The sequence below is a fragment of the Psammomys obesus genome, unplaced genomic scaffold, assembly GCF_907164565.1.
Source record: "Psammomys obesus unplaced genomic scaffold, mPsaObe1.curated_primary_1811, whole genome shotgun sequence".
In the NCBI taxonomy this organism is placed as follows: Eukaryota; Metazoa; Chordata; class Mammalia; order Rodentia; family Muridae; genus Psammomys; species Psammomys obesus.
This window is the reverse complement of record NW_026592118.1, coordinates 37,417,013-37,430,449: the sequence shown is the minus strand read 5'-3', so window position 1 is coordinate 37,430,449 and position 13,437 is coordinate 37,417,013. Positions and strand designations below refer to the sequence as shown.

The 13,437-nt window shown below is 36.7% G+C and overlaps 1 protein-coding gene across 2 annotated transcripts in view; it reads right to left on the bottom strand.

Moving 5' to 3' along the window:
• Phf14 (PHD finger protein 14) overlaps positions 1-13,437 on the bottom strand; it is a 147,134-nt gene that overhangs the window by 113,838 nt on the left and 19,859 nt on the right. For both annotated transcript variants that reach the window (XM_055612742.1, XM_055612743.1), the window contains exon 5: positions 5,099-5,258. In XM_055612742.1, coding sequence (XP_055468717.1) covers positions 5,099-5,258 — 160 coding nt within the window. The remainder of the gene's footprint in view (positions 1-5,098; positions 5,259-13,437) is intronic.

The following is a 13,437-nucleotide window of genomic DNA, read 5'->3' as shown; positions in this document are numbered from 1 at the left end:
CTTAACGAGCAGCCACTTTCTCAATGTAATCTGTATGGTTTCTTCATGCTTACTGATCTATCAAATGCCACCATTCTCTACAGGAGTTTACCTCTGATAAACCAACAGCTGGCTTCTTGCTTTGTACTGACCTTCTTAAGATGGGAAAAGCAGAACTGAACTGCCATTTCTGTGTGACTGGCACACAAATTGTATCATTTTGCCCAGCTATTCATGAGGATATCAATGTGAGCCATTATTAAAAAATCTATCAAAGTCACTGAATATCACTGCTAAGACAATTATGTTCACATATTATAGAACTTATATAATTAAGTTGGGAAATTAAAACAACAAGAAAATCTTCCTTGTTACTTTACCATCCATTTTGCTTGGCGCTATGATGACAGATGTTGATTGGGAAAAGGAGCAGAAAACAAGTATCACAAAACCATCAAAAGACATAGGAAGACTATCATTCTAAGAATGGAAACTATCAATGCATTCAATTAAATTCATATGTTTATAGATGTGCAACAACTATATAGTACTATACTTCTTGAAAAATTCATGTCATAATGGAAACTTAACAGAATAATTTTGAAGTACTTTTCTATATAGTACCTTTTCCACATATTTTATCTACAGCCTGTTATTTCCATTCCTTCAACCCAGAAATAAGGATTAAGTATCTCCTAGGTACGGAACATTATCTAGACAATCTGGAACTCAGATGCATGGGAAGTGCTTACAGTATATACAGCTCACTGTCTTCACTCAAGGAACATTTACTACAAAGAAAATTAAAAGGTCTGAATGTTTCCTATGGGTGGCAAATTGTTCTTCTCATTTGCAAATCAAGAACTTTCAGAGGACTGAGGATTTCAAATAGAGCCAGTCTATACGAAAGCAGTGAGGTTTAAGGAATCCAATGTTCCCTTCTTTATACTAGAATAGCTCTCAACTCGTGGGTTTTGACCCCTCTGGGGTCGAACAACCTTATCACAGAAGGGATTTACATTATAATTCATAACAGTAGCAAAATTATAGTTAGAAGTGGCATTGGAAATAATTTTATATATGGGGTCACCACATGAGAAACTGTATTAAGGGGTCACAGCATTAGGAAGGTTGGGAACCACTGTTCCATTATATCATAATGCTTATTGAAGAGGAAAAAAAAAACAATGAATGAGAGCCATATTGCATTTAAAATATACAAAGGACAGCCTACAGAGGTGGCAAACAAGGAAGATAAAGGCTGTTCTTCCTTCCACAATGGCAACTGAGTCTCTCTTTGGGGTATATGCCTTGCTTTGCTTTGCTAAATAAACTTTCACTTAAACTGGAAGGAGAGGGGAAAAAAAGGGAAAAGAAATATATTTCATATATTACATAAAATTGGGATTATAGAATTACTTGGAGCAAAATATTATACTTAAGAAATGAAATAAAAATTCCACTGCCATTTTCACAGAATAAATCATTTTCCATGTTGAAATTATGGCTCACATCAATAGAGGAAAGAAAGTCTAGTTAAACTCATGGGATAAATCAATTTCAACACTTTCTCAGCTGGTCCATACACTACTCTTCCTTCCTGGGCATCCTACATGAAGATAAGAATATCAAAATACTTGTCCAATTTTTATGGCTTTTTCTCTATCTTAGTCTTAAATCAAAGTAGCAGTGAATGCTGCAAGATACATAAATACCCATAAGCTCTACTCTGGCCTACACCAGTCTATGAACACAAACAGAGGTGTTTAGATAGGCTATTACAGAATTTTTCCCAACTTCCCATGGAGAGGTACCTATATTACATATAATATGCACAGTAGCTAAGATAAGTATTTCCTATTAAATCTCAATATTTAAAGAACTTTCTTTTGTCTCCTTTTGGAAAACATGACAAGTTACTCTACAGAGTATGATAGCACACAAAAACAGTTTGTCGATACAACTTTTAAATTAACCAAGTAAAATGAATTCTCATCCTCAAAGGGAAGCTGGGTTTTTTGTTTGTTTGTTTGTTTGTTTGTTTGTTTTTTAAAAATGCCCTTACTTCACCACAACCAAGGACTCAAAGTTTCAACATTCAAGATTAGAAGTTACGAAGTGGCATGTACACAGCAGCAGCTGCCTTAAGACAGTAACATCAGTGCTCAAGAGAAAGCACTCATAGCAGCAGGCCTGAGAGGAAATGAACGGACTTTTACTGACCACCAACTATATTCCAGGAACTGTCTTACCTGTGTTGTGTCATTTAACCTTCTCAATAGTACTACTAATGAGGTTAAGGAATTTGCCTAAAGTCATAGTAGAATAAAAACAAAATTTAAAAAAAAATCTAAACATGGGCAAAATACTTGAAAAGTACAAACTCTTAATGCTTACTAAACCCACAGCTGTAGACCATAGTCCAATAGTGCCACCTATACAACACGAACAAGTTCTGGTCCATAAGGCAAAGTACTTACTATTACTTTACTTCATTCTTTTCTTAGGTAATGAGGGATCTGGACCCTCAGCATACCACATTCCCTAAGATCCTCCAAAGATGCTACGCTATCCAAACAATCTACTGCGGCTATATTTCTCAAGGGTCTGGCTACAATTGAGAAAAAAATGAGAAACATTTTTCATAATTTTACTAAAGGAGACTATATTACCCTTGAGTCTACATTTCATTTGTGGACCACATCCTATGTTTTCAGTGTTAAAAAAAAAATGGTTGTTTGGTAGTTCTTGGTGGTATTATTAAAATAATAAGCTTTTCTCTTTTTTTGGTTGGTTTGTTGATTTTTTTCAAGACAGGGTTTCTCTATGTAACCACCCTGCCTGTCCTGGATCTCACTCTGTAGACCAGGCTGGCCTCGAACTCACAGAGATCCATCTACCTCTGTACTAGGATTAAAGATGTGTTATCACCATGTCCAGCAAAATATTAAGCATTCTTACTTAAAACATTCTAGAGGACAGAGAGAAAGCTCAGCAGTTTAAGCACATGTTGCTCTTGAAAAAGACTCAAGTTTGGTTTCCAGCACCCACATCAGGCAACTCAAATGCCTCTAACTCCGGCTTCAGTGAACCTAAAAACCCTCTTCTGGATTCCCCAGGCACCTGCATTCATGTGCACATAGCCACATAGACACAAACATATACACTTATTTTCAAATAATAATTTTAAAAAATGAGTAAATCGGGCAGTGGTAGCATACACCTTTAATACCAACACTTGGGAGGCATAGAGAGAGATCCTGTCTCAGAAAGGCGCGCGTGCGCGCGCGCGCGCGCGCACACACACACACACACACACACACACACAGAAAGTAAACATTAAAAATTCTAACGTCTTATTACTGGCAGGATTGAGGTGAGTATTCTTCGAAATACACAAGATTAGGAAAACTTCTGACACTGTAGTCTACCATTCCTAGCCTCATAGAGAAAAACCAACAAAAATGAAATCAACACTTTTATGATGACAACGGTTCAATTGTGGTCGTGACCATGAGTGTGATTACAGTGACAAAAACACAGGTTTGTGTGTCAAGTATCAGTGTAATTGTCTCTTGGCTTCACATTTATGCTTTAATATTACTCCACAATGAGGGAGAGCACTGACTCAGTCCTTGTCATTTACATTGAGTGTGATATTGTTATTGCTATGGCAGGGCACTGTAATGCAAAGGTATCAAGGACAGCAGAAGAAAAGAGTTTCTCAACAGGACACAGAGGGCACATTTACTACAGTAAAGCCACACACTCAGTCCCTATTACCTCACAACCCTGGCCCAACCTTGAGATCACTTTTCACTGCCCTCTCAACACAGCACGTGTAACAGGCTTCAAAACACAGCCATAGCTCTCCCACAAACTCTGGCTAGCCACTTTTAAGATCTGAAGACTGGCAGATAAAGCAGAAAAGGCTTCTGGTACCCAGTTGGCTACAACTAGTTCCTGTGACAAAGTCTAAACCTCAATGTCAGGAAAGAGATAATTCCGTAATTTTGGCATTCCTCAATCTATGTCATCCCTAAGATTTCCTTTAAGAATTCATTTATAACTCCACGTACTTTTAGGTCATAATCTTAATAATTTTTAAATAATATTTCTTTTTTTCCCAGTATCAATTATTAAAGATGCTTTCTTTTCCTCAGTGTATCTTTTGGCATCTTTTTCAAATACTAGATAGCTGAAGTTGTAAGCATTCATGTCTGGGTGTTGGATTCTGTTACATTTGTCTACATGTCTGGTTTTATTTTTGTTTTGTTTTGTTCTTATTTTTGCTTTTTTTTTTTTTTTTAATTTAATTTTAGGCAGAGTGCCAGAATCCTTATGGAAGAGGAGGGAGATAGAAAGACCTGGAGGGGACAGGAACTCCACAAAGAGACCAACAGAGCCTGGGCCCATGGGGGCTCTGTAGAGACTGATATTCCAACCAAGAACCATGCATGGAGAGGACCTAGACCCCCTGTTCAAAGGAAACCCATACATAGACTGCTCAGTTTCCAACGGGGTTCCCTAGTAAGGGGTACAAAGGCTGTCTCTGACATAAACTCAGTGGCCAGCTCTGTGATCACTTCCCCCTGGGGGGGCTGCAGCCTTGCTAGGCCACAGATGTAGATGATGTAGCCAGCCTTGATGAGACCTGATAAATACTAATTCTTAAAAGAATTTTTATTTAAGAATAAATAATTCTTAAACAAGTCTTAATAATTCTTAAGTTTCTCCATTTTTAATCACGGTATGTCATACTCCTGAAGTGAGACAGACCTGGGTTAAAATTTCTCTATTCACCAGACTGTGGTCTTGAGCTAATACATGATTTAAATGAGATGAGTCTTGGGCACTATCCTGATAATTTGAGAAACTTCCACTTGTTTCTTCACAGACTCATTATTAAAAGTAACTGGGATAAAGAGTTCAAAAATAAATGCAAGTACTTGAGAGATGGTCTTTCTTCTCCCCTTCATCCATCTATATGGCCAATTTATCCTCTATACTAAAAAGATGGAAAGAAACGCATGTGACTCAAAAGTCACAAAAGGAAAAAAAGAAAATTCCAAGCTGGCATGCTATAGCAGGCATATGGACACAATATGAGGGTACCAACCTTCCAGCATCGGTCTCCTTGAAAATTCCATCCTGATTAGGACACAGTTCACAGCTAGGAGACACGCCACATTTACAGGCGTCACAAAACCAAGGTTCAGTGGAGTTCTCAGAAGCTGAGCTCATAATAGAGTCACTCTCCCCATCAACTCCATAACAACCTAAAAAAAAAAAAACAAACACAAAAGAAATAGTTATTTAATTAATAGGGTTTAGGTTTTAGACTCCCTTCTGTAAAATCAAAAAAGAAACAGAAAGAGGAAATGGAGAAAAATTCTGAAAAACAATGATTTATAAGACTAATATAAACTAGAGTAAAATAGTTTTGCAAAAATTATTTTTCACCTATAGTTATGACTTACATAATCAATTTCAAATGAAAATTGATAGCCCTATGCTATTCAAAAGTATTACAAAAGCACATTTCAATATACTCAAAGTCATAAGAGAATGACAAAGAAATGGTTTTAAAAGGACTATATTAGCACACAAGCAAAGGGATCAAAACTTATTTCTTTAATATTAAATTTCAGTTAGCAACCACCATCTTCATTGCTTATATGTAAATACAATTTTGTAATACATTATCATAAACTTAAAGAATATAATTTTCTTGTGTTGGTACAGTTACTGTTACCCAAAATCTACTCAAAAACCATAAAAGAAAAGAATGAAAATTGTCAACGTATTTTCTCAGTAAGCAGTCCAATACTACAGGGAGGAAAATATACTTTCTTTACCAAATGTTGCTTTAAAGCAAATTATTTCAAACCAGATGAACTCTGTATTCAAAGTAGAAAATTACCAAGAAAAAGTCAGAAAAGCCTATCAATTTTATTAACTTTGTTCAGTAAAATCAGAACAAATCACAACATTTCACACGTTTAGCAGTTTCAATTTTGTTCTGAAAATGTATGCTACACACAGCGAACACCTTCATCATTCTAAAATACGTATGAACGCCCACGGGAATGGATTCAGAACTTCGTTACCAGACAGTCTTCCTCTGTAATCTAGAACACTGGTCCTCTCCCACTCAAAGGACAGCCACTAAGTGAGGGAGAGTTTTCCTCAGCTTCACTGTCCCCAAAAACCACGCTGTATCATAACCTTCACAGAGGCATTTGCCATTTGACCTGCCACGTCACCATATTTTTCTCCCATAATCTTAGTATTTACTGAGCTCTAAACCAAAATCCTGGCACTTTATATCAACTCTAATTCAATACAATTAATGACCAGATAATTTTTAAATATTTCTTTTCTTTCATACAAAACATGAGTATTAAAAAAAAAAAAAAACTATTCTTTCATTTGGGAAAATGTTAGATTTTAAAATATGTAATCATGTATGCTAACTATTTCAAATGCAAAAATGTTTATCAAGCCGGTCAGTGGTAGCACACACCTTTATCCCAACACTTGGGAGGCAGAGACAAGAGATCTGAGTTTAGGCCATCCTGGCATACAGAGCGAGTTCCAGGACAGCCAGAGATACACAGAGAAACCGTCTTGAAAAACCAAAAAAAGAAAAAGTTCAAAAACAAACTATACAGACCATATTTAAGGAAAATATGTAGCAGAAATAGTTTCTGGTAGATTTGCACAAATTAAATCTTTGAAGCTTGACAATCTTATTGGCAACGTGTATTTAGCAGCATTTGTCATATCTCTTGGGATTTAAAAAAGGGTAAACAAAAACATAAAAATTGCTACAATAATCTATATTTAAAACCCACATTTAACAACAAAATACATAGATCCTAGAGATCAAACGCAGGATTTCAGGGTTTACAGCAGACACCTATACCAACTGTGTTCTCTTGCTGGCCCTCTACAACAAATTAAAATGAAACAAACAAAAATAGTAGACCTGAAAAAAATCACAACACAAAATTAGAAGTCCTTGAAACAACCCAGAAACACAGAGAACCAAGACATGTGAATCCAGCAAATCTAGCTAACCAGACTTTAAAAAAATAAGTGAAAATAAGGAACAAGGTTTAGCCCAGCACGGTGGTACACTCCTGTAATCCCAGCACCAAGAAGGCAGAGGCAGGCAATCTAAGTGAGTTCAAGGCCTGCCTGGTCTACAAAGAAGTTCCAGAACAGCCAGGGTAACACAGAGAAACCCTGTCTGGAGAATGGGGAGCCCAAGCCAAAAACAAACAAACAAACAAATTAAAAGAACCAAGTTTTAAGATTTAAAATAATCTCATGGTTATCTTTAGTTTTTAGAAAAGAAACCAAAGCCTGAATTAGTAGAAACAAACAACAACAAATAAATTAATAAAGTCTAAAAGAACAATAGAAAGGATCAATGACATGACATGTTGAATTTCATTGAGGATTAACAGAAGTGATGTTTACAGTGTATACCCATGGGCTGGGGTGGGGGAAGGGTAAATTACATCTGATAATACAGAAATCCATACCATTATTAAGGACTATTTTAAAAATATATACACTGATGAAGAAAACTGAGAAGAAACTGGAAACATCTGAATGGCAAAACTGATCTAAGAACATACAAAAGTTCTGAGCACAGCAACAAAGAATGAAATTAAAGCAGTGATACAAAGCCTCAAAATGCTGGGGAGACAGTTCATACAGTAAGTGCATGCTCAGCAAACATTAGGACCTGGGTACTAGCTCCAGCATCCAAGTACAGCAGGACTGTAATCCCCATACTGGAAAGGCAGAGACAGGAAGGTCCCTGGGGCTTGCAGGCCATCCAGCCTAGCTAAAATGGTGAGCTCCAGGTTCAATAAGAAAGAGGCCCTTGATTAGAAGTCATTGTAACCTACACAATCAGAGAGAGAGAGAAATACATGTGCAGCTGACATAAACACACATGTATACACACAAACCCATATATGCACATACACTACACTCTCAAACCTACACACACACACAAATAATAAAGTCTCTCAAAAAAGAAAAGTCTAGGACTAGATGGTATCACTGACAAGTTTTACCATACTCTGAAATAACACCGATGCTTCTCCAACTAATCTATAAAATCAAAGGGACAGAACACTGCCAAATCTGCTGTAGTTTTTCAATACTTTATTTTTAAATTTTGCTTTATCATAATGAACTCACAAATAAAAATATCATGCAGGTGAATTAATGTATCCATTCCTATTAGTACTTTCCTGGATCTAAATTCTATACATCTCAAGGAAATTCTATGTAGTCAGAATAATCATTTGAAAGCCATAGAACTTCACTTGGTTCCACTATCAATTAAATTATTATGCACTTTTATCTGCATTCTGCCCTTCCTTATCACCTAATGTTGCCTTTTCTTACTATTTTTTCTAAATTTTACTATATACATACACCTACATTTGTTTACATATATACAAGTATATATTATAGACTATGATCCAAATATGAGTGAAAATATGTGTGTTTTTTTCTGAAATGAGGTATCTTGCTTAGTATTTTACATTCTGAGTGCATCCATTTTCCTTCAATGTAGAAGAATTTTTAATCTAGCAACATGGCAGCTATGATCACATCCAAAGACCTTCTAGGTTTGTGTGATCCAGCTCGAATACAGTTATGCCCTTAGTACACACCTTTAATCATAACAAAGAAGGTAAGGTTAGTTTGTAGAAGGAAGCGCCCAAGTTTAAAAGTGATGTCTACAGAGGTCTTTTCTGAGACTGATACTCCAACCAAGGACCATGCATGGAGATAACCTAGAACCCCTGCACAGATGTAGCCCATGGCAGTTCAGTGTCCAAGTGGGTTCCATAGTAATGGGAACAGTGACTGTCTCTGGGGGGAGCAGCCTTACCAGGCCACAAAGGAAGACAATGCAGCCACTCCTGATAAGACCTGATAGACTAGAATCACAAGGAAGGAGAGGAGGACCTCCCCTATCAGTGGACTTGGGGAGAGGCATGGAGGAAGGGCATGGGAGAGGGTGGGATTGGGAGGGGAGGAAGGAGCGAGTTGCAGGGGGGATACAAAGTTAATAAATTGTAATTAATGAAAATTAAAATTAAAAAATGCAAAAAAATAAAAAGATTAATTTATTTTTTTAAAAAAGTGATGTCTAATTGAGAGGCAGGCAGACAGAGTGATGAATCAGAGAAATATTTGACAGAATAAGTCAGAATAGGATTTGCCCAACTCACAGGAGTACAGAAAAGAGAGGCTACTTAAAAGAAGCAACAGGAGAGCTTTACAGAGACAGGTTGCACAAGAAATTCTGAGGACAGAATGAGCCCAAGAATAAGAAGGATCCAGAAAATTATAACAGATTGCTAGTTAGTTTGAGGCAAAGCAGTGCAATTCAGTGAGAAGCTGAGAAAAGCCAGACTGAATCAGTCAGGTTGGAGAGGAGTTTGAGCCAGAATAGCTCAAGTGAATGAACCAGCCAGACAGAGTTCAGAAAGAACAGGAAAGAGTGAGCTTATTCAGCAGTAAGTCTCAGAGGCTGAAACTATTCTAGGTCTAGATTAGATTGTGTAGAGAGGTCAGAAGCTTCCAGGAGTAGGGCTAGGTTAGCAGACAGAGGGAGTAAGTCTCGAAGACAACAGTTACTTCAGGAACATAAAAGACACTTTACAATGCAAATTTACTTCATTTTTCTTTAGAGTTGAATAATCATCCGTTTTATATGTGTGCCATTATCTATTATCTGTTGATCGATATCTATCTCATTTTATGTGAACACAATTACCTTGATACTAAAACCTTTATCACAAGGAAAAAAAAAAAAAAGGAAAGGTGTGTATGTTGGAGGTAGCCCAATATACCTGAACACTGATTAAAAAAAAAAAAAAATCAAATTGAATAACGTCATAAAGCTCATATACCATAATCAAGTTGTTTTCATCCCAAGTATAGCTCATTATATTAAAATAAACATCAATCAACTTAATAAAGAAATGAAAAATACAAAACCATTCCAACAAATATAGAAAAAAAAAAAGAAAAGAAAATGATGAGCATCCCTTTGTGACAAAAACTGAATTATACAAAGATCAAACTCAAAATGATAAAGGCTATGTATGACAAACCCATAGCCACCATCACACTGAATGGGGAAAAACTGAAAGTATTTCCTCTAAGATCAGTTATAAGACAAGAGTGTCTAACCTCACTGTTTTTATTCAACATAGTGCTACAATCTGTAGGGAGAATAGTTAGCTAAAAAATAAAAAGAAATAAAAGTTAAACAAGTAGGAAAGCAGAGAGTAAAATTATCCCTGTTTTTAGGTGATATGGTTCTTTTATATATATATACAATGACTATTAGAATAAACAAATTCCATAAAAAAGCAAGCTACAGAATTTTAAAAAGTTAACAATCAATAGCATTTGTATATACCAGTAATGATTTTTTTTGAGGTGGATATCATGGCTTGTTATACCCAAAGTGAACTTCAGATCAGGTACAATCCCCATCAAATTCTAATGATGTTCTTCACAAAGCTACAAAAAACAAGCTTGAGCTTCATATGGAAATTTAAAATACCCCAAATAAGTAAGGTAACCTTAAGTAAAAATAGTATAGCTGGAGGCATAATAATACCTGATTTCAAAATATACTAATTGGGCCATAATTATGTAAACAACATGATACTGGTCTAAAAATAGATGCAAAGATCTAGAGGAAAGAGATTAGAGAACTCTTCTACACAACACATTTGAATAGCATCCACTAGAGGAAAAGCAGCACTTCTAGCAAATGCTGCTGGGAGGGAGGATACAAATACACATACAGAAACTGAAATCAGACTCCTACTTCTATGCTAAAAAACAAAACAAAACAGAGACATAAATGCAAGACTCAGAACTAAAACCTAGTTTTTAAAAAAAGGAGAGAAATATAATATAAGAGAAAACACTTCGAGATAGTGACATGATTTTTCTAGATAAGAGTCTGTGATATTTTGGATAAAAATGGACACCATAGCCTCATATATTTAAAATCTGGATCCACAGTTAGTGGAACTGTTTGGGATGGGTGAGGAGTCATGGCCTTGTTGAAGGAGGTGTATCACTGGGCATGGGCTCTGAGGAATGTTTGAGCATCCTAATTCAATAAGTTGGTGCACTGGGCTCACTGATACCACCTATTCAAGATCTTGAATCACCCTAGAAGCAAACTCTGCTCCTGTGCATAAAGGACTATCTAAATTAGGTAGTGAGCTGGGAAAACCTTCCTTAAAGTAGGCAGTGACATTCCACAGGCTGCAGACCTGAACCAAATAAAAAGGAGAGAACAAGTTGGTAACAAGCACTCCTCATTCTTTGCCTCCTGACTCTTCATACAAGATGGCCAGTTGTCTCAAGATCCTGTTACTACAATTTTCCTCACTATCAGCGCACCTGAACTGTGAGCCAAAATAAACCTATCTTCCCTATGTTGCTCTTGTCCCAGCAGGGCATGGAGTGACTAATACAACCAGTAATCATTGGCAAGTGATTAGAAGTAGTTGAACCCTGTGCTGTCATGAGACAGTAAAAAGAATTACATTACACGTAGCCTAGGCACAATGGTGAGTACCTTTAATCCCAGCAGGAATTTCGCTGTGAGTTTGAGGCCAGCCTGGTCTACAAATTGAGTCCAGGACAGCTAGGGCTCTGTTACACAGAGAAACACTGTCTCAAAACAAAACAAAGAATTATACATGAAACCCTACTAAGCAGCTTTATACACACACCTTCTTTTGGACTACATGGCATTATTACTTGTCTTAATTATCATGTTTGTCTACCTGATTCAGTTTGACATTTAGGTTGAATCTAAAATTCAAAGCTGCCTTACAAAGTAGACTTGTCTTTAATAAGGCTATCTGTCTAAAAACACAGATCACATTTTGATCTTTTAATTAACCTTAAAGATGTCAGCAGGACTAACATAATATCCTACAGAAATTTGGGTTCAACTGAACAATGAGTTTATTAAGAAAGAATTCACCCTAAGAAAACAGTCCCAGATTTTAAACAGATTAAAAAAGTCTGGGTACATAGCTTATTGACAAAGTTTCTACATAGCATGAAAGGGCTTCTTCCATTTGATACACAACACAGCATAAATTGGATGTAGCAATACATGCCTGTAATCCCAGTACTCAGGAGTGGAGGCAGAAAGATTACTTTCAGGGTACCCTTAGATACACAGCAAGTTCTAGCTCAGCCTGGGATAAATGACATTCTGCCTGTCACATTAACAAATAAACAAGTAAACATGTACATGGGACACACACACACACAGACACACACCTAGGATGTTGGTAAATGCCCATGGTAAGGACCACATGAAAGGCTAAGGAAGTAGGATATCAAATTAGAGACTGGCAACATAGAAGACTGGAGTAGTTTGAAGGAGAATGGTCCCCATAGGCTCCATCATTTGAATACTGTATCCCAGTTGGTGGAATGGTTTGGAAAGGATTAAGAGGTGTGGTCTTGTTATAGGAGTTGTGTCACTATATCCATTCTTAGGTTGAGGGACATCTAAGTTGTTTCCAGATTTCTACCTCAACATAAGACCAGACACACTAAGCCTGTTAGAAGAAAAACTGGGAAAGAGCCTTGAACTCATTGGCACAGAAGACAACTTCCTGAACACAACACCAACAGTACAGGCTCTAATCAATGAATGGGACCTCAATGAAATTGAAAAGCTTCTGTAAAGCAAAGGACACTGTCATCAGAACAAAATGACAGCCTACAGACTGGGAAATGATCTTCACCAACTCTATATCTGACAGAGGGCTAATATCTACATAAAGAACTAAAGAAGTTAAAAAGCAACCAAACAAAGTAATCCAATTAAAAAATGGGGAACAGAGCTAAACAGAGAATTCTCAATAGAGGAATATCGAATGACAGAGAAACACTTAAAGAAATACTCAACATCCTTAGCCATCAGGGAAATGCAAATCAAAACGACCCTGAGATTTCACTTTACAACCATTAGAATGGCTAAGATCAAAAGCTCAACTCTACACATGCTATAAAGGATGTGGAGAAAGGGGAACCCTCCTCCATTGCTGGTGGGAATGTAAACTTGTACAACCACTCTGGAAATCAGTCACTTTCTCAGACAATTAGGAATACTGCTACCTCAAGATCCAGGTATACCACTCCTAGGCATATATCCAAAATATGATCAAGTACACAACAAGAACATTTGCTCAACTATGTTTGCAGCAGCTTTATTCGTAATAGCCAGAATCTGGAAACAACCCAAATGTCCCTCAACTGAGGAATGGATACAGAAATTGTGGTACATTTACACAGTGAAATACAAATACCCACACCCATCATTACCTTACTTCAGTGCGCTAACATTCAATTTAGAGAGAG